This window comes from Diadema setosum, chromosome 13 (genome assembly GCF_964275005.1).
Source record: "Diadema setosum chromosome 13, eeDiaSeto1, whole genome shotgun sequence".
Taxonomy (NCBI): Eukaryota; Metazoa; Echinodermata; class Echinoidea; order Diadematoida; family Diadematidae; genus Diadema; species Diadema setosum.
The window spans coordinates 6,261,967-6,284,499 of record NC_092697.1 but is presented as its reverse complement, the minus strand read 5'-3'; the positions used below and the strand labels follow the sequence as shown (position 1 = coordinate 6,284,499).

General features: G+C 39.6%; 1 protein-coding gene across 1 annotated transcript; it reads left to right on the top strand.

The window, feature by feature from the left end:
* Nucleotides 1–214: 214 nt before the first annotated feature.
* Nucleotides 215–10,555, top strand: LOC140237121 (sodium- and chloride-dependent glycine transporter 1-like). Its single transcript, XM_072317063.1, has 10 exons — nucleotides 215–491; nucleotides 997–1,195; nucleotides 2,734–2,865; nucleotides 4,179–4,518; nucleotides 5,441–5,708; nucleotides 6,208–6,436; nucleotides 7,193–7,305; nucleotides 7,563–7,907; nucleotides 8,384–8,551; nucleotides 9,024–10,555. The coding sequence occupies exons 1-10, from the start codon at nucleotides 438–440 to the stop codon at nucleotides 9,243–9,245; spliced, it is 2,070 nt and encodes a 689-aa protein (XP_072173164.1). The 5' UTR covers nucleotides 215–437; the 3' UTR covers nucleotides 9,246–10,555.
* Nucleotides 10,556–22,533: the final 11,978 nt, after the last annotated feature.

Genomic DNA, 22,533 nt, shown 5'->3' with positions numbered 1-22,533 from the left:
TCTTACCGCGCGCGCGCTTATCCTGAGCAATATACATATTCATGAGATGACGTCTGTTTAACAAGCGCATGCTGCCATGTGGTTATGTTTACTAATACTACTAGTAACGGGTGACTGTGTGTGTGTTTACGCGCACCTGATATAAAAAGCGCCCTGAACGGACCTTTCCTCAGAATCTACTCTGAAATCAACAACGCAACATCACAACGTGCGTCGCTCTTGACACTTATTTTGGAATACAATTCCGTCGTTGCACCTAATTGTAAACATTGAGCCACCCTATTCTGTTCCGAAGAACATATTTTTCATATTTCTTCATCGGATTGCTAATTTGCGACAAACTATTTAGAGAAGAATACTTCGTGCTTCCCACGTTTTCTATCGAGATAGCAGAACATTGTACCTAGGTTGTTTCCTTTTCGACTTTCAGTATCAAGATGACTGAAAAGTCAGAAAAGGCCAACTCGGAAAAGACTGGGTACACCGAAGTGGTAAGTCTTCAATACAATGTAGAGTCTATACTATTTTGTTATCTTCGTTGGCTTGTTAAGAATTAGCTGATGTATACTATGCAAACATTTACAAGTTATTTTGTTCCTCGAGCGAAGTTCCATTTGGTTGTTGAGAATGATAACATCACCTCAAGAAAAATGTAACAAGATTTGGTAAATATGTATGAAGTCTTTCAACATTTTGCGGGACTGACACAATGTATTCTTTTTTATTTTTCGTTTAGGATCATTCTTTGTAATTGAAAAGAGGAAAAAGTCAAGTGTTAAATTTCGTTGACACTTCGGGAGATCATAATAATTATTTAGAGACTTGTTCAAATCCAGGAGCTTCTCCTGAATCGCGAGCTTGGTCTCGTTTCGTTTTCAACGTGCTCTTGGCGGATATGGTCCATTTAATGTAACTTTAGATTATAAAAAACTTAAAATATTATTTCTATTACAGTTTGTTACTGATGTGATATTATATTGGGGTTTTTTTTTCCAGTCCCAGCAGCAGCCACCTCTGACGCTGAAGTTGAGCAACGCCCCTGCGACGCCGCAAAAGGAGACGATTGAAGACCCCAACGATGAGGATCGCGGTAACTGGTCGAGTCATCTCGACTTCCTCCTCTCCTGTGTCGGCTACGCAGTCGGTCTCGGCAATGTCTGGAGATTCCCCTACCTCTGCTACTCCAACGGCGGAGGTAAGTCAGTAAAACATTTCGAGATTGGCGATATCGCATCATCATTCTAATCTCTTTTTGATCCGCACTCTGATTCGTGAGTGCATGTCGTTTATTGTTAGCTTATATATACCTTTACCTTTGTCTGTTGCCGCTTTTATAGTTGGACCAATATGTTTCAAACTGAAATATCAACATGACTGATATGAAATTAAAAGAATACATAACTTTACTATGGAAATTCGGAGTCTGATAGGCAGCCGCCGCGATTATTCTGGTATTTGTTATATACTGCTTGGAGAGGGAAATTTGTGTTTATTTTTAGTAGTATCAGAGTTTTGAATCAAATACTCTGTGTTTTGCAAGGTGTAAAGAAGATAACGCTAACGGTAACGAAATTTCCTGGTCTGGTCAAATTTGTGACAAAAAACAAGCTCTGTTAGCGGAACTGGGCGTTGGCTAATGCCTGACTTGTTAGTGAGAAAGTAAGCAATTTCGTTTAAAAAATTCCGTTATACTTGTCTGCGAGTTGTCGAGTCAGTTTATTTTTGTGACAAGTCATGAGTACTGCGAGAGAATTAATGCACTAAAGGATTAAAAGCATATATTTTTGGTAATATAGAGAGAATAGGCTAACGATCAAAATTTTCCATAAGGCGAGAATAGCCGGCACATGTGAAATTCTCGTCAAAACGCCGGCCGGTTCGAAATAGACAAGAGAGTATCAACAAACGGGCGAGGCGCGCCTCCCTTGGCCCCCCGCCAACTCTTCTTCATACATTATGCATAAGGAGCTGCGTCTGCCTCTCTGTGCTCTGAAAGCGTGAGCCGTGGAATGTACGTCAATAACAAACTCATTAGCATGTGAATGCTGACGCAAGTCTCTGATATCGACCAATCACGTACGAGCATTTCGTGAGGCTCGCCTCCGTAATTGAAATATTCATGACTAATAGCCACGAGTCGCATCGTCTCTGCGCTCGACAAAAAAAAAAAAAATGATGTTGTCTGCTACGTCGCCCATTCGCTAGGTGGAAATTTCCATGACGTCGGAGATTCGACCCACTTCGGTCACTCTACTGGCCATCCAAATAATGTTATAGTCAAGTCTGCAGTCCAATTTATTTTATGTTCACTTCCTTCGTTTTAAAAGCTGAAAATATTCGATAAAAGCAAGGAAATGTGCTTCTTACTGTTAAGCACAAATTGGTAAATGAAGTGTATATCAACGATCTCATTTAAAATGTGGGTATGATTTTTAGTATCAATTTTACAGATTTTCATAACATTTGTGTAGAAATACTGATGGGTTTGAACATTAAAATGCGTGATGCAAATAATGAATTTTGACTAAATCACAGAACACTAATTTTTGCCTTTATATAGTGTGATGTTTTTGTGAAACTACCAAGTGCCTTTGTAATGTAACGACGCCGTATACACACTGTTTTCTCCTTTCGATTTCCTCCGAAATAAGATTGTTATTGACTCTAATTCACATCTGATAAGCGCATAGCTCAAATATATTTCGCATTTCTCTTATTCCCTACAATTTCCAGGCGCCTTTTTGATTCCGTATCTTGTGATGCTGTGTCTCGCCGGAGTGCCGCTCTTCTTCCTGGAACTGGCCTTCGGTCAGTATTGCAGCAGTGGACCAATCAGGGCGTGGAACGCAGTGCCTTTGATGCGAGGTGAGGGTCCATTGGCCAATCAGCGTCTTCGTAAAATACGTTGTCTACCCTTCTCTCTCTCTCTCTCTCTCCCTCTCTCTCTCTCTCACACACCTCTCCCTCCCTCTCTCTGTTTCTCGCATTTTTTTTTCCTGTGAGCGTCTGTGTGTGTGTGGGTGTGACTGTGTGGCAGGGCTGTGTGTCTACTAAACCGCACACAAGCCCAGCAAAGAAAACGCGTTTTGCGCATGCGAATGATTCACCGCGAGTGTGCAAACAATAATTTTGAGCCCCAAATCACCGATTCTTGTTTAAAAAAAGAAAGAACAAAAACAAAACAAAAACCAGAAACCCAAACACGGTCACATAACGTTTGCAGAGTCACAAGTATAAAGCGAGCTTTCGATCTGCGACGCGAACGCTAAGACGACGTCTCCGCCGGGGATTGGGTAATGCAAACAGATGTCTCGCGCATGTGCAGAACACCAATTTTATGCCTGATAGCGTCGTCTTAGCGTTTGCGTCGCAGATCTAATGTTCGCTTTTGTATCGTTTAGTGACAACCGGTGGACTGTTTCTTGTGTGTGAGTTACAACAGTAAATACTGGGGTTGCGAGGGGGAAAATGGAAATGTATGTCTTTGCAGCAATGGCTGCACACAGATAATAATTATAAACCCAATTTTCTACATATTTCCTGACGTCAGGCCAGAAGATTACCGTCACGCTCCGATAGACTTTTGAGGATGAAAATACACAGACCTACGTCAAATTCAGATGGCATTCATTATCTCCTCCCCCCCCCCCCCACCTTCAAACTGATGACGGAATTAAGAAAAAACACAAACAAACAAATACTGTCGGTATTAAGAGCCAATGGTTTATAACTACTATTTATTCGTCCAGTCTTGGGGAGATGGTCATTTTGCCGGCCCATCGGTGAACATTAAACCTTGTCTTCCAAAAACGACACATACACATACACAATACACCCCCCCCCCCTCCAATAAAGAAAAAAAAAAATCTAACTGGACGAGAATCAAGAACAAGTGCATTTGGGGGGGGGTACGGCAGAAAGATACTTTTTCTATGCGTACCTCATTGTTTTGTCATTGTTAATGGGCTTTCCAAGGAGGTACAATATTTTATAATTAGACATGCCTAGTACTTTCTTGGTCTTCCCCCGACGACACAGCAAAAGTAATCACAATGCAACCCAACCCTTACATGAATGAAATACGCGCGATTCGACCTCATTGTCGGTTAACATTTAGTACTGTTAGCACAGGGTTGACCAACCTATCCGTTTTGTCTCCTTCCCATTTTATCGACCAGGCGTCGGCTACGGTATGGTCGTCGTGTCCGCCATCGTGGGGATCTACTACAACGTGATCATCACCTACTCGCTCTTCTATTTCTTCAATTCGTTCTCGGCCGTGCTGCCGTGGGCGGGCTGCCACCATTCGTGGAACACGCCCCTCTGCTCCGAGCTCGTCAAGGAGTGCCTGGCCGCCGGCGGGATCATGACGGAAAGCAACGAGTGCGTGTCCGTCGCCAACATGACGGACTCGGAGCTGGCCCAGTACAACGTCACCTTCTCCGAGGACGGTAACTTCACCGGGTACAGCGATCCGTCGCACGAACTTCGCGAGAGCCCCTCCGCCCAGTTCTACAAGTAAGAAATCACATTTTCCTAGATGTGTGTGTGTGTATATTATGTGTCTGTGCTTGCTTGGACGCCTTTCTGTTTACTTTTGTGCTTTTCTTGCCTTAGAAAATGAAGGCGATAACGTTGAAGAAAGATATTAGACTTATATATTATATGTTACATGGATGTAAACACGCCAGTGACAAAGAAATATTCATTCCTCTCAGGGAAAATGTACGAGCAGGGTAGTTGCAATTTGGTTTATTTCAATTTCGCTGGTCAACCAAGGTCACATCATTCTATGCTCCTCTCGTTGTTAATTGTTGCGGACAGTCGACCTCGTGGATATTTTGTAGAGTGTGACTTTTCAAATAAAAATGACCTTCAATAAATTCTCTCAATGACATTGAGCTGGTGGTAATCAAGGAGACACTGATTATAATTGTGTTAGCTTTCCCACGGTATGCATAACTGACAATGCGAAGCCAGCTTAACTTGAGGCGGTCATTTTATTAATACGTACAGTAGTAGGCTACTTCGTCGGTTGTAGCCTCTTTGATTTGTGGTGAAATCTATTTCAACAAGAACTCCAAAATGGATAATCATGATTATACATGTATTAAAAAAGAAAAGAAAACAACAACCGAAAAAAAAAGCCACAACAAAAACAAAAAACAAAACGCAAGTAGCCAGCAGACTGTTTGAGACTACATGTATTGCTTTCAACGTAGATGGCGCCATTCCACTTTACTCCAAAGAATGTATTGTCTCTTTGATCCCGATCCCCCGATTAAAATCATCTGACCCATATAAACCACAACCAGGTGTGTTTAACCTTGGCATTCAGCCAATCCAATATAAGTAACCTAGCCTTATTGATAATGATGGGCATGTCCTCTGGATTCTGACCCTGAAATGACAATCATTGTCTCATTGTACCTTTGTGCAGGTATGGGATGCTGAACGAATCGGGGAGCATCGGCGAGCCGGGCACGGTGAGCTGGAAGCTCACCCTGTGCCTGTTCTTCGCCTGGGCCCTCATGTTCTTCTGCTTGGTCAAGGGCGTGAAGTCATCCGGCAAGGTGGTCTACTTCACCGCCACCTTCCCCTACGTGGTGCTCTTCATCCTCCTCATCCGCGGGCTCACGCTTGAGGGCCAGTGGGAAGGCATCAAGTTCTTCATCTACCCCAAGTGGCACCTTCTCCAGAATCCAAAGGTAAGCCTCCTTTTTCTCAATGATAATTATATCTACTCAATGCTGTTCCTATTACAATGACAATATGACTCTCATCACTTGTATAGCAGTAGACATATCCATGAATTTATGCAATAAAACTATAGCAATGGTAATAAAAAAAAAAGCTAAACGTCACCAGTACTTTTATAGTCAATGTGTTTCTCCATCAAATTCTCTTTCAATTTTATACCTGTATGGCTGTATCCCCATCTCTCATTCTCATTATTTCACATGTCAGGTTATACCTATATAATATCCCATATTGCACTCATCTTATTCTCTCCCAGTTGGTAACATCGTCATTGTGACCTATTATGAGTCAATCGGCTGGCATATAACAGCTTCATAGATAGGTGCCTATAATTCTGTTTGCACAAAGCATTTGAAGATAAATGCACTAGAATCTTTCTAGATGGGATCTTTCATAATTTGTCTCCATTCCCCCCCCCCCCCCCAACACTATCCATCATGATTATAGGTGTGGAAGGATGCTGCTGTCCAGATCTTCTACTCCCTCAGCGCCTCCTGGGGCGGTCTCATCACGCTCTCCTCCTACAACAAGTTCAAGAACAACTGTTTCCGTGACGCCATGATCGTGCCCATCATGAACTGCGGCACCTCCGTCTTTGCCGGCTTCGTTATCTTCTCCATCCTGGGCCACATGGCTCATGTCCTGGATAAGCCGGTAGACAAGGTGGTTGATGAACGTAAGTATATCCCCCTCCCTTTGTTTGTGTGTTTGTGTGTGTGTGTGTGTGTGTGTTTCAGAGAGATGATAAATGCCAGTGAATCAGTTCAAGGGATGTCAGTAAATCAGTTTTAGGGATTTCATTTCTCATTTTTCCTGTTAAAGATGAAAATACTGTCAATCAGCCAATCAGAATGTTGTGAGATACATAATGAAGGTGTCAAGAGCATGCCTATCATATGCCGATATAATTCATGCAGGTATTCTGCAGACAAGCATGTATACATGCATATGAAGAGTTTGTTCACAAAAACTGATAAGTCCATTTTTGAAGATTTTGAAATATGGTCTCTGTCATAAAGTACAAAATAATACCTTTTAAATGATATATTGGTCACTACATATAAAGGAACATTTTTGAAATTATGGTCAAAAGAAGCAAAAATTTTCTTATTATTCTCTTTATTTTTCTCGACCTTTAATCCGCAAATATCTCCATTTGACAAATATGGACTTATCGGTTTTTGCAAACAAACTCTTCATAAGTGTGGATATGCCCATACCAGTATCCAAACAGAATCATGCAATTCATCATCAACATGCTGTGCATGAATGGTTTTCATACAGAATACTTGTAGTAAAGATCAGAGAGGATACTTAGCAGAACATTATTGCTGGCTAAATTATTAGATGAAAAACTTGTACATGACTCTGTCGAATGAAAATGCTAATGTCTCTAAAAAGACTGTCATCTCTTTTGTAATGATTTCAACAGAATTTGGGCTGGCATTCATCGCATACCCCGAGGCTGTCACTCTTCTTCCCGCATCACCTCTATGGGCCATCCTCTTCTTCTTCATGCTTCTCACCCTCGGAATGGACAGTCAGGTAAGGATACATTAATACTTCGTCATTAATATTTGACTCGCTGCTGTCTGTGAAGATTCATTAAAAGATCAAATACGGTGATCTTTGAACTCTAGCCAATATAAGCCCTTGTGTTAATCACCCCATGAAATAAAGACAAGATGTCATGTATATTGTATGTGTCAAAGACAACTTTGAACTGCATCTTTTGACTTCCATCTTGGAAGAACCAAGTCACTCACTTGGTCCGTATTCTTTGCATCCATCTCTAACCCCAGTTCTGCATCGTCGAAACAGTCGTCACGGCAATTATGGATGAGTTTCCCTCGCTGCGCAAGCGCAAGCCCATCGTGGTGCTGGCGTACTGTCTGATCGGCTTCCTTCTCGGCTTCAGCTGCGTCACCCAGGCTGGCGGCTATTGGGTCATCCTCATGGACAAGTACGCTGCCGACTTCGCCCTGCTCATCTTCGGGCTCTGCGAGTGCATCGGCCTCGGCTGGATCTACGGCGTCAAGCGCTTCACCAACGACATCAGGTCCATGCTGGGAGACCGCATCGTTGACAACGTCCTCTTCAACTTCTGGCCGCTTACCTGGTGCTGCATCACCCCCGGAGTGCTTCTGGTAAGTGTCTCTATCTCCACTATAAGAGTTTTAAATCTTAATCAATCTTAATGAAACTTTCACTTCAATTGGACTTATAAAGCTTCTGCCTTTTCACAAATTGCTCTGCCTTACTGCATATCTGGCAGATATAAAGCACAGTAGTGAAATGTATTAGAGACTGCCTAGATTTCTGTTTGTGTGAAATGCCACTGAAGTCAATTCACAGCTATGGATGAAAAAAAAAAAGAAATTAGATAATCACCCAGAGAAGTATGAAGTAAACACAAAGGACTGTTTCAGACACTTTGGTTTTCTTTAGAAACTCCTTCCTCTACAATGCTGTGCTCTGTCAGTATCAAGTCTTCACAGTCACTATTTTCAGTATGCTGATATCTTAGTCTACTGTCTGGATTCGTATAATAGGGATGGGAAAGAAGACTCCATATTGAATCCTGAATATTTACCCTCTCACTTTTCTTCCATTCCTCTTACAGTTTGTTCTCGGCTTCAACTGGGCCAACTGGACCTTCCCAACGGCCGGCAACTACGAGTTCCCCGGCTGGGCCCACGCCCTCGGCTGGATGATGATCTGTTCCTCCCTCGTCTGGATCCCAGCCATCATGGCCTTCGAATTCATCCGCGCAGACGGCAGCTTCATGGAGGTGGGTGTCTTAACAAATTCATAACATTCTTGTTTCATTTGTTGTCATAGTTACATCACTATCCCATAAGCTAGTGATAAGAGTGATGAATGCAGAATTAAAAGTTTTTTGTTTGTTTGTTTTGTTTTTGTTTTTTGTTTTTTGTTTTTTGTTGTTTTTGTTTTGTTTTTTTTTTTGGGGGGGGGGGGTGAATATCCCACAAGGGTTGATCCCAGACTTACAATGGCAATTCCTTAGATGGTAAATTTTATAACAATATTGATGCTCAATAATGACATGTTCAAAGTTATGATATCAAGTTGATATTAGTGTTTGCATTTTATATCATATTAAAGTTGCAAACAGTATGTATTGAATACCAAATCCTAGAATTTATTATACAAGAACTGCTTTGTTTGCCAGTTTGATGATGAAAAATGTTAATACTAATACTCGACCATCTCACTTTATTGTTTTCTGTTTTACTAAACAGAGACTAAAGCACATTTCCAGGCCCAAGCCCGAATGGGGACCACTGGCCCTCGCTGACCGACGGGATGCGTGGAACGTTCACGCTGCCTACGGCACCGACATGGGTGGAGAACTGGACCCCAGCAACCCAGTGAAGAACGTGGAGGAAGGCCTGAAGCTGAACGGACCTCCCGCCCCCATGCTGCGCACTGAAGAGGGCGCCATAGGAGGTAGCCACGTATAGACACAAAGCACAGAAAATGACGTAATCTGATGTGCGTGCCTTGTCTGCCACCTTTGGAAAAAGAAAATCAAAAGCTAGCTTCCCTGCCAGCCTACAGCAAGCAAGCTGCATTTTGTTGCCCGTCAGATAAGCTTGGAGGAGAGAGGAAAAAAAGGATTCACCGTCAGCCAGAGTTCAAAGGTCAGCAGTAGACCGTTCTCCCCTTCTCCCCACGATGCCAGCACACGACGATGCTGAGAACGAGCTCCTGGCGGGATAGCGGTACTGAATTGTTTGATACAGCTTTGAAAAGAGTCTAACTAGCAGCTGCTTTGCTCTCCTGCTGACCAGAATGGCAGATGAGAGGCAAAAATAAAGAAAAGAAAAGAAAAGAAAAGTAAACCTGAGAGAAGGCCAGACGTCGCTGATCATCGCAGGCCAGGAGACTTGGGGCGAGGCTAAGCTCCCAGTCAGGGGCCCTGGAACCTGCACCAATTCCTTCCATTCCATCCAACTCTTATGACGTAGTGCTCTTCAAGAGAGCTCCAGAAAGTGACAGGACAGTGTTTGGACATTCTAGTTCCTGCAGTTACCAGAAGAAAGGGGTGGCTCCCGTATCCTAAATAAGTCTCTTCCCACCTCCCTGCTTAGAGTAATCCTCTCGTGGACTACTCTGCATGATTTATATCAAGCTAAGAATTATCATAACTTTTCCGCATGTACCTCAGAGGGTTAGCTGAAACATCAGACTGGTATTGGCAGAGAGATACCTAAATCTTGATCACCTATATCTCCTTGTAGTTACTGGGTATTTTCAAGACGCGAGAGCAGTCATGACAATGATACAGGAACTAGCTGTGATCGGCGCCCTCTTTTGCCAGAGCACATTACAATCATTACTTTTATTCAGCATATTATTCCTCTAAAGAAAAAAAAAAAAAGACTACCAAATACTCTCATGGAGCTATTTAACTAGCCGACTAGTTGCCGAGTGTGCTAATTAGCATGGAAACTATTGAGACAGTAAAGCCATGTGCGAGTTTTGTGGGTAGTGCAAGATCAGTACCATTAGTATTTATTCAAAGAAGAGGTTAAGAAAATAATGTAGCCATATGTCATGACATATCTAGGAAAAAAAAGAATATTAGCCCAGACTGCAAGACTACAATATAAAGTTTTGAGCGATGCACTAGTCAAAAGGAACAGTAGAATTTTTTTTTTTTTTTTTAATCAATGTAGAGTAGATTCCACCTGTACATAACATGCCGCCTTGTACATAATGTAAATACCCTGTAGCAATATTTGTAAATATATTGTTTATATGAATATTATTTCTTCTTCCAAACATGTATATATGATTTTTTGTTTGTTCGATACATGCACTTGTCAAAATTTGTACTGTTCTTATCTCTGTGAGCTTCATTTCAAATGATACCAGTACAGTTATCATTCTCCAGAAGCTGGAATTGTGGAACAAGTTTCCATTAAAAAAAAAAAAAAAAAAATCAATCTGGATTCACTAAACATAATTTCAGAAAAAGCGCTGAAGAAAATAACCCTTTTCCTTCTATACACTTTTCAGATATGCTACATTTTCCACAACTGTCTTTTTGCTACTTTTTCTATTGAAAGATCACGTAGAAATGAAAAAAATTATCTAACCCTTCCAGCAAACTTCCCTGTTGCAATTAATTTTTGTTGATTTTCAGTGAACATCCGCATAGACTGCTGTGGTTGCAGCCAGCGATTATCATGAAGCAAATGTCATTGATATCATTTGAAATATGGAATCACGATGAAGTCTCCCACATGTGTTTCACAGGTAGACACAGTGTCGCATACGTTAATCACATCAATAGCAGTCAGTGCACAATGATGTATACCTAAAAAAAAAACAACAACCAAAGATTGAGAGGTATACAGGACTGATGAGCCTGTGCTCTGTGTAATATGTGTGTTCGTGTGTGTGTGTGTGTGTGTGTATGAAACATAGTCTGCGAGCCTTTGCTGTGAGATTCAGTTGATGGCGCACTTTTATTTATGTCGGGGTTGTGATGTCACAATCAAACTTGCCTTGTACGTCCAAAACATTTGCAATTCTTGGTGAATGTATACTTGTCAATAATTTTTTTTTTTTTTTGTCAATAATGTATCATACAAAGATTATTTATTTACATTTTCTAATGATGAAATATCAGTGAAAGGACAACTTGTAAGACTGTCATGAATATTTTAAAGAATGATATTCAACAGATATTCAGTGTCATGTCTCCTTTTAGTTTGCACAAACTTTCCCAGTGTGTGACAACTTTGTACTACAGTTTTGATATATGTATATGTATGCATATGTTATATGAAATAAAATATAATATGCTGTAGTGTATTCCTTGGAATTGAATGTACGCACAACTTATGAAATTTCCATCGCATATGAACTGTCGTAAGTGCCACAAGGATATTGTGCTAGACAGATATCTACTGGTGCAAGCACGGAAGAAGTTCAGTGCTATAGACCAGTATGATGTCTTTAAAAAAAAGTATCACATGCCTTTCTCACTTTGTTAGTTCAATATTGCTGCCAATATTCCTCCATTTTATCATCCCCAACCAATCAGGGAGTTGATACAGAGACAGAAAACACTTGTTGCTAAAATGTTCATCCTGCTGCAATACAGCTCAATGTTTCCTTTACATCGAGTATGAATGAAGAGGGGCGTAGTTTCCAACCACGCTCACTCACATTTTTCACATAACTTGCCACTTTAGAATATCATACGGAAACCTTTACGACTGTGATTCTGAGTGCGATTCTATTCATGCAAACTTTAAATGTAGAAATGGTGCTATGTACAAAACATGTGCGATGTATAAGTTACCCCGTAGGTAACCATAAACCTTCACAGCAAGTGTTTAATGCTGTTCCGTGCCATCATTGTTCTACCCCATGCAAAAGGAGACTTAACATTTTTTTTTTAGCTTTACAATAATTACAGGAAGTAACAGTACAGCTCAAGCAACTGCAGCTTAGTAATGAATGTGACACTTCAATTTTTATTCAATAAAATGCAAAAAATGAAACACGAAAATCCAAGGTAACTCTTCTGAGACTGTCGTTCTTGTTAACAAAGTGTTCAGAAAAAGAGAGAAAGCACAGGAAATGATAGCAATGCTGTGTGTGTGTGTGTGTGTGTGTGTGTGTGTGTGTGTGTGTGGGTGTGTGTGTGTGTGTGTGTGTGTGTGCTACCTGCATCTGAATGCCCTATCAACATGTCTGAACAATCACAAACTGTTGACATTGTCACATATTCTTACAACAGCAACACACTACGTAAATACAAAAAGACTCCTAGGCACTGATGCATAAGGTGCAATAAAAGGTATGACAGAAAATCAATCCGAAATCAGGTATCAGCCTATAACAGAGTTATTTTCTGACCTATGTATGGAAGACGTAAGATAACTACCCAGTAAATAATCGTGGGACAAGTTTATGAAGTAAATGGATCTTATTCTGAATTACTTTTCAAAATTGTAACATGCTTCCAAAAGAAAACTAGACTCGGAATTTGTCATCAGGTTGACAAATTAGGTGATCCGATCTATTGGGAAATCAATGATTTGAGTCCTGATCCCAATAGGCGTGACCATACAGGTTTCATCTGTGTTGAGGGGACATTGGCCATGTGATGTTTGGAGTCTCATTTAGAAAAGGGAGTCAGACCCTCCATCTTTGGTACCGAATTCCGTATACACTAACGAAGATACAGAATGAAGTATATTTGACCTTTGACCCCACTTTGCACAGACAAGATGGCATCTGAGCAAAAAGTGGTTATTTTGTGAAATGATCCTTGTAACTCTTTACGTGTGCAAAATATGGGAAGGATAGGACATGTATTCACCAAGATACAGGATGATACATTTATGACCTTTGACCCTAATTTACATACCCAAGATGACGTCTGATCAAGTAGTTGTTATTTTATGAAATAATGTACGTGACATGAACTAAACATGTGCAAAATATGGGGGTGATAAGGCCTGTTTTTCTTGAGTTATTGTAAAGAAAGTTGCAGAAAGAAAGAAATATCTCAATACATCGAAGATAAGCTTTAATTTCAACCACGTTTTTTGACGTGATTCCGACATCGTATGAAAAATGGAGGGCACACTTTCGATAGCCCAAAATCTCAGCTACAACATATTAAAATCTGGGAGAAATTCACAGAAGCACAAGTGAGCTAGTGCTCGATAAAGACAATCATGTCAATTTTCACATCTACAAAAATTCCCTCCCATAGAGATAACACGTCATAACGAAGATAAAGAAAGAAGTACATGACCTTTGACCCCACTTTGCACAGCCAAGATGGCATCTGAGCAAAAAGTGGTTATCTTGTGAAATGATCCTTGTAACATGGTCTTTACGTGTGCAAAATATGGAAAAGATAGGACATGTATTCACCAAGATACAAGATGATACATTTATGACCTTTGACCCTAATTTACATACCCAAGATGACGTCTGATCAAGTAGTTGTTCTTTTATGAAATAATGTACGTGACATGAACTAAACATGTGCAAAATATTGTGCTGATAGGTCTTGTTTTTCTTGAGTTATTGTAAAGAAAGTTGCAAAAAGAAAGGAATATCTCAATACATCGAAGATAAGCTTTAATTTCAACCAAGTTTTTGGACGTGATCCCGACATCGTATGAAAAAACGAAGGGCACTTTAACGATAGTCCATAGTCTCAGCTACAACATATCAAAATCTGGGAGAAATTCACCGAAGCATAAGTGAGCTAGTGCTCGAAAAAGATAGTCATGTCAATTTTCATTTCCAGAAAAACTGCACTCCCATAGAGATAACACGTAAACTGGTCAAATTTGACAAGATTACATTCAATCCATTTTTACGAGGTGATGCCGTCTTCCAATCAAAATGTTGTTATTACATTTATGAAAGAACATTTAATAAGCTACAACATACTGAAATCTGGGTGAAAATTGGCAAAGGATAAGTGAGATACGCTCGAGTGAACTTGAAATTTGATGACGTCATTTTGAAAATTTACTTTTTTGATTTTATTAAGAAATTTGATGTCTTTTAATCATTTTTCCAGCATCGCCAACCCATGAATTGACATGTACAACTCATCAGCTTTCAGAATATGTAAAGAAAATGGGGGTTCACCGTCCATCCTGACGAGTAAAATCGGATTCAAAATTGGCGTTTTTTTGGCATTGTTAGACTGTATATCGCCATTGACGCCCGCGCGGAATTTCAACTTTGACGGGTCCGTATGACGTCATATTGAGTCGGATTGACTTGAAACTTGGTAGAAATATTCCTTGACATTTCAGTCATCCGATAAGTGTGAAAAAATGGGAAATTTCTATTGCATATGAGCTGCGCGTGCGTATATGTGCGCGCGCGTACGCGTCCGTCTAATTTTTTCAATTTTTCAAAAAATGCTCCAAATGGTCTGAAACGTGTGCAAAAAAAATTTGAGCTCGATTTGAGCATACAAATATTTCAACGCGCGCGTACGCGCACGTATTAAGAGAAAATATGAATTTTGAGAATATGAGTAGAATGCGCATAACTTGAAATACATGTGACGTAAATTTCATTGAAAAATTCCATTCCATTAATAAGATATGATTGAGAATGTGTTTTCATATAATGACGTCATAGTGACGTCACGGTCGACTGGTCACTATGATACATTAGATTTGTCGTCTTTGGGACATGATACATATATGGTATAAGTTTGAAATTGATACTCTGAAAACTTTCTGAGTAAGTAGATACACAACTTTTGTCCAGAAATAAAGAAAGAAGAAGAAGAAGAAGAAGAACAAAGAATCCGTACAGATACAGAAGGTGATCCGAGAGGATACTCGGATCACCTAATTATTCAAAAACATATTATTCATATCATTGTAATTACCGGTATGGAAGAACATGTTGTAATGTGGCTGAATTGGCACTGGGAACATTATGGGCAACTGCCACCTTGATAGCAGTGTAGTACATCTTACTACCACAAGATGGCGCTATACAATGATGTAACCCCGGGTATGACAGTAACCCAGGGTATGGCATGGTGCATCATTATTTATGTTGAGGCAAAAATTAGTCTCTATGCCGTCTGGTGCAGCTGGGTCATTTGCTCCACTCTTTCGATGCCCAAGGGGCATTCCAGATGATTTTCATAATTTCACATCATGTAGTACATAAATCGACAACTCCATGTGTAGATTTGTGGAATTCATTGTGGTCCTTGAGCAGAGAAACATACTGAAAAAAAAAACTTAAACACTGAACAATGATGGTGACATAGGAGTCTCACATATTTCAATGCAGCAGTGTAATTCCCATTACAACACTGCTAGCTCGCAAGTTTACCTGTATATAATCTATGCATGCCTTCTTTTGTTCTGCTTCCTTGAGCCCCAACTCGTACATTCTTATGGTGAGGCTGCCATGTCATCATCCTTCTTCATTGCAATTTGCTATAAATTTTGAAAACATTATTCTTCATCCTAATCATTATAAATCCTGAAACTCTGTACTCAGTATAACTAATCTATAGTTGTTCAAATGTAAAAATCTGAAAATCATCCGGAGGTCTCCTTTAAGCACACACTATGCACACCATTTCCAGGCAGGATTCCAGAAAAAATCTGAAAATCTTCTGGAGGTCTCCTTTAAGCACACACTATGCACATCATTTCCAGACAAGATTCCAGAAACCCGTGTACACAATGTACATGTACTGATATACTAGTACGTACACTCCAGTATACACTACACTATTTGTACACTTGTAAACTTGGGACATTCTGACTTCTCTCTTTCCCTCTCTCTCTCTCTCTCTCTCTCTCTCTCTCTCTCAAAATAATACAATTCTTGTCAACACTTGTCTATTCTACCTACACAATCATCATGGCCGGTGGAACCGTGGGGACCGTGGGGACTCCGGGCCCCCACACTTTTTTTGCACCATACAAAGGAATACATAAGGTGTCATCACTTTGGGCCCCCACACTTTTTTTTTAACCCGCAAGTACGTAAATGGCATTAAATAGAAATAGATAGAGATCTTGAAGTGTCAGCCGTGGTAAGGTTATGTTTTTCCTCTGAAGACCTTTTTTTTTTTTTTTTTTGCTCGTCAGCTGAAAAAACTTGGAAATGGAAAACGCTCCGCCGGCCCTGATCATCGCACACAAACACAAACACACACACACACACACACACACACACACACACACACAGAAAAAGAACTGCTATTTTACAACAGGTATTTGATTTCCATGTGTAATATAACAAACATATTACATAATATAAACCTTTTATTGTTTGTGAACAAGAGTTGCATGACATAAAATACACTTGATCCATCACGCCTCAACCTGCGCATGTAATGAAGAGAAAAGGTATAAAAATAATGAGCGACGAAATTCCCAATGGAGCCTGATCAATACATACTTTTGAGGACCACATTACAGTGTTGTATGAGCAGCTTTATGCACTGTTGACTACATGTACACATGAAATGGACAATAGATATATCACTTTGAATAAATCTTTGTTGTTACGCTTTCGTCACAACTGAACACAGCCTTTTCGGGACAGCAGCTATTGCCGCCCTACAAATCCACACTTAAATCAATGGAAATGACCTGATCCACAGTCACTATTAACATACCATCATTTTCAAGATAATTCCCTTCAACTAAAGGCTCCCAGACAGTACAGTTTTAATCCCCGCCCCCCCCCCCCAAAAAAAAAAAAAAAAAAAAAAAAATGAGGAAGAACTTGAGGAAACTCCTTGCAGCTTTCACTTCTCTTCATTAAACACTTATGGCCAGTATGAAATTATGATATCAGCTTGCGCTTGCTATGCCATACAGTCCACAAGTTCCAGGCTATCTCGACGGAAGAGACTTCAACACATCTACATGTCACAACATAAATGCACGACTTCTAGTGAAGTATCAGCATCATTTATCGACGATTTTACGATGTTACTTGCATAAATGTTACACATGTCACAAGGTCTTATCTCCTTTGCTGGAGGACATTCAGAAAACCTGCCTTCCTCTTGACCCTGCTTGACCCCTCAAGCTCTCTTACGGCCCTATTTCATACAGAGGTTAACCATATTTGGCAACTATGATGACTGCAGCTACTCTGGCAACCATCTCAATGCCCACAACCAAATGGTTCTTGTCAAGCTGCTGCCATCACATTTGACTGCCATTTATGATGGAAATTGCTTTTGTATGATACAAAAAAAAAAATACTGAAATATTTTCAAGACTTCCTCCCAGACTTGAACATTGGACAAGATTTTACACATCCTCAAATTGCCCAGATCATTTTGAAGCGTACAGTATTTTAAACCACGGTTATAAATCGGATTGATGTCCAGTGTTCGCTCCCTAAGTATGCATGTCGTCCCCTAGAGCTACAAAGCCACGCCTACATCCCAACCCACTTCCCCTCCCTTCCCATACATCCTCATGAAGCTACTACTCCTAAGCAGGATTATACGACACACACACACACACCCACACATACTCACACAGCCCCACTAAACACTGCCAAGTTTAAGCAGCTGTCATGCCATCATTGATCAGCACAGCAGAATACTCATCCCCATTCAGTATCAATATGATACTGTCTGTACATTCCCAAACATGGATCAGGCAACATGTACTTTCACTGTGTACTGACACAAGCGGGGAAAAGACATACCTCTGTGATACATAATTGATATAAAAGCAAAAATCTCTGAATTGAAACAAAAATATACACACATAATTCTAACATATTACAGTCATTTTGCAATCACATGAACTATAAAATCCTTTTATGAAAGTGAGTTATATTACAATGCTGCAGAACTTACACTATTGCGTGCAATTGGGTGATCCGCATGTCTCAAAACTTGAGGCCACAATTCCTTTCATCTGCATATTTGAATTTCTCAACTGTGGCCTCAACACTCTCTCTGAATGGTCAGAATCATTCTCTAAAATTTGAAACCATGTCCAATCAGAATGGCACCGTACTGGGTGACCTCTATAGCAGTACATGTACATGCCCTAGTAGCTGAAGACCAGTATCCAACAAAATTGCTTTACAAGAAGTTTTCATCAACCCCTCTACCCCCCCCCCCCTCGAATCCCAGGTAGTGCGTGATGACAAAGCAGGATTAAGTTAAAATACGCCTCAAACACACACATCGCCACCTGGGCCCTGTTTCATAGAACTTGTTATTAATAACAAGTTATAATAGTCATAATTATAAGCTACTGAAATCCTTGCATGTGATTGGCTGGAGCAAATTTGTCATAGAAATGTGACAGTTGTTACGGATAACAAGTTTTATGGAAACGGGACCCAGATATCTCCCATTCATAATAACAAAAATATACATGTATATGAATGTTGTCATAGCACCATAAGATGCCATTCTTTCCAAATGCCATAAAGCATTTTTTTTTTTTTTTTTTCGTAATCCATGCTTACACAGACTGGAAAATATGCCTCATAATCAATCTATTCATTGTATTACAGAAAACTTCCAATTCAGTCTATACGACTGCAAAAAAGAAGAAAAAAAGTACTGTATGTTTCAACAAAGGACATTCTTCATTTTTACCTCTCTTATTTCCCTAAAACTTATTACATCTGCACCAGCAGTTGGTTTCAGTGGTGACAGAATAATACCAGAATCTGTCTTCTAGTGCAAAAGACGCTTTGAACTTTTTTGGCGTGACACAACAAACACATCCCACTGAACATTACGTTTTCAGAAGATGCACGGGTTTAACTTGCTCTGCAGGGGATGAGTACTCAATAGGTACCTCGGTAAGCTCAGCGAATAAGCATTGACAATCCCAGATAGCCATTTACTATCTTTGAACGCTTGACACTATCAAATATGCTCCTCATTCTCTTTTCTCTCTCACATACATACACACATTCAATCACAATTTATTCGACATCATACATGGTCTAACATCTTAAAAATCTTACACCGTTAGTATCGAGCAAAAATGCTCAAAACTAGTTCCACTATGCAAATCTTGAATGCAAATAATATCTGAAGAGTTCTTTGAATCACAAAACTTACATATGAAAAAAAAAAATATGCTGAGCACCATTTTTCTTACACCAAAAGGAGAGGAATGGATATAAAGCCAGTCAACATCAAACAGCTGCAACTCTCTTCATTTCTTCATCTTTGTTCACTGAAAATTTGGTTTGAGCTTCCCTCTTTCTTCAAACACGTATTCGATTCTAGATTATTACTTCTTCTTTTTTACACTTGTGGAACTTGCATCTCAAATACTGATCAATGCTTGGAAGAGTTTGATTCAATTCAAGTGGGGAGAAAAAAAAACCAAACACAAAAACAAAAAAACAAAAAGGCACCCCAAAACTAGAAGTATCGCTGAAGGTGGTTAATAGCCTGCCTAACATTTCCGTACTTATGAATTTCCGAACTTATGAAATAATGAATAGTAACTAATGTGTTGTTGCCATGGCAACATAATTTCCCTTACTTTGAAAATGAGAATCTCACATTGCACACTATCATGATCACATTTATGTGCCAAGGCAGAGGGCATAGTTCAGTCCATAAGATTTTACATGTTTTGTTTTTAAAATGTTGCCATGGCAACACATTTCTTGACATTCAATTAGGAAAAGGTCTTTCACATTTACACACTGCAGTAATCATATGAATGGATACCGACTCAATTTAGCAAAAATTGAAAAGATTTGTATGATTAGTTAACAAAATGCTGTTGCTATGGTAACACATTTAACATACAAAAAGGTGTCTTGCACAGTAGTAAAATAAAGTGATCTAATGTTCCAAATCCCAAATCAATTGTGCAAAATCTGAGTATTTCAATTGACAAAATATTCATGATTTGTATACAAAATGCTGTTGCTGTGGTGACATATTTCTTGACAATAGAAAAAGAGATGCTTTGCACAATCACATATGTCAAAAATTTTAGCTAATTATCAAAAAGACTGGGAGCTGTTTCTCCCACAAGTTTCCCACGATTTGCATGAATAATATTTGACACTCACAAAAAGGTGTCCAATTACATGTCACAGCAATCATAACTCCTAAATTCCAACTCCAATGCTCAAGAAACTGAGAGGAGTTCAATCCACAAATTCTGCATGATTTGTATTTGAAAAAAGCTGTTGCCATGGCAACACTTTTTTGACACTTACAAAAAAAGGTGTCTTGTACGACTACACAATACACTGATAACGAGTGCCAACTTTCAACTGAATGGCTTCAAAAGTGAAAGTAATTCATTCCATCCACATATTGGAATGATTCTAGGAAAATTTGCTGTTACCATAGCAACACATTACTCCCAACTCATGACAAGGGTGTTTGCACATCCTACAAGTTGTACCTCTGAAAGCGGTCACATGCGCCAAATTTGAAGTGAATAGCTTAAAACCTGAAGGAGGGTTTCCATCCAGAATATTTTGGAACGGACAGACAGACTGACCACCCGGTCACCCAACCCTCAAAGTGATTCCATTATACGGACTCTCTTACAAGCTACATGTATGTGCGGCAGATGCAAAAATTCTGCTGTCTTTTTCTGTCACAACTTTCATCCTCCCGCAAGCCCTATACAAAGTTGCAAGCTTGCAAGACAAAAACAAAGAGAGCCAAGGACTAAGCAGAAGAAAACATTAAAACATACTTAAGCAAAAAACAGGCCAGAGATGCAATCTCCGGAAAAATGTTACGCCAGCCTTGTGCTCAGCGAGTCGCCCATGAACATCTTTGAAAATATACCATTTGGCAAATGCATCGCTCATGATGCACAAGAAATCTGTCCTTACAGAAAGTCCAGTACTACTGCTCAGTAAGTAAGCAGCTGCACATTTAATAGTAATGAGATGTATGGTGACTGTTTCATACAAAAATAAATCTACGCAATCACATCTGTACCATGTCATCATGAGTCCCAAAAGTACAATATACTTGTTATCTAAAAGCAAAGATAACTCTGCAAAAGTCTCTTCCATCTACACGTACTTGTATGTTTCCATTATGACAAGCAAGATCATAATGCAATCTTACACATAATATGAGGCAGGCACGTATATTGACGATAACACTGAAAGAATATCTAAGAAACACTGAAAGAAACAAGAAATAAAATGAAAAAGACAATGAGAAACGAGAAATGCAATATCTGAAAACAATTCGCAGATACGTGTCCCAATATACCAGCACATGCGCAATATCACGAAAATGTGTAATATTCATAAATATATGACCACTTTTTTTTTTTTACAATCTTCTGGCACAACACAAACTGCAAAAGTTCCTCTTGACAAACATACAAAATGCTTGCAGGCAGTGATAGAGAGCTAAAAATGATATACTTCAGCATAGGACTGAACTGATACAACACCACTCAAACCAATTTCTCCTTTCTAGACTTTTCCCTCTTCTTCTTTTATCCGTCAAGGAGTTTCTTATTCCTCTTTTACTTTTTCTATACACAATCAATTCCAATTCAACCCTGCTTTTTCATTCAATGTGCATGGCATCGATATTCTATGTGAGTCCGGAAAGAAATGGCCCTGTGGTCACTGCATTCGTTCCTGCCGATGGACCACCAAATGGCAGCCACGTGGGTGAGCCTACATACCTCAAACAGTGAGAACTCTTCTGAACGGAAAGGGAGAAATTGCTGAAAGCAGATCAGCAAGTTGAGAGACACTGAGCAGATTATTGTGAGTACTGCTGCAATCTTACAGGACTGAAAGAATGCAGCGATATTAGTAGAACACATCTGTGAAAGTTTGAAAAAATCAAGACAATCCGTTCAAGAGTTATGAATTTTTGAAGTTTCAATGCCGCCATCGCTGGATGGGAAGACCACTGCAGCTTGCGATATCACATGCATAGAATGGCATACAGAAATACACAGAAAATTCAACTATTTTCACTTCGCTCACATAACAAAAGAGCACTTGACTTGCCTCTTTCATAATATTACCCCAAACATACGTCAGTAACGAATTGAGGGAATGTGTACTTTTAATCAAAAAATGAAATTTTGTGAAATTCTCCTTATATTTTTCTTACATCGTTCTATGCATGTGACATCATACATTGTAGTAGTCTTCCTATCCAGCAGAGACTTCACAAAAACCTTGAAAATTCGTAAATCTTGAATGGTTTGTCTGATTTTCCTCATTCCATCAGTAATGTGTTCTACTAATCTT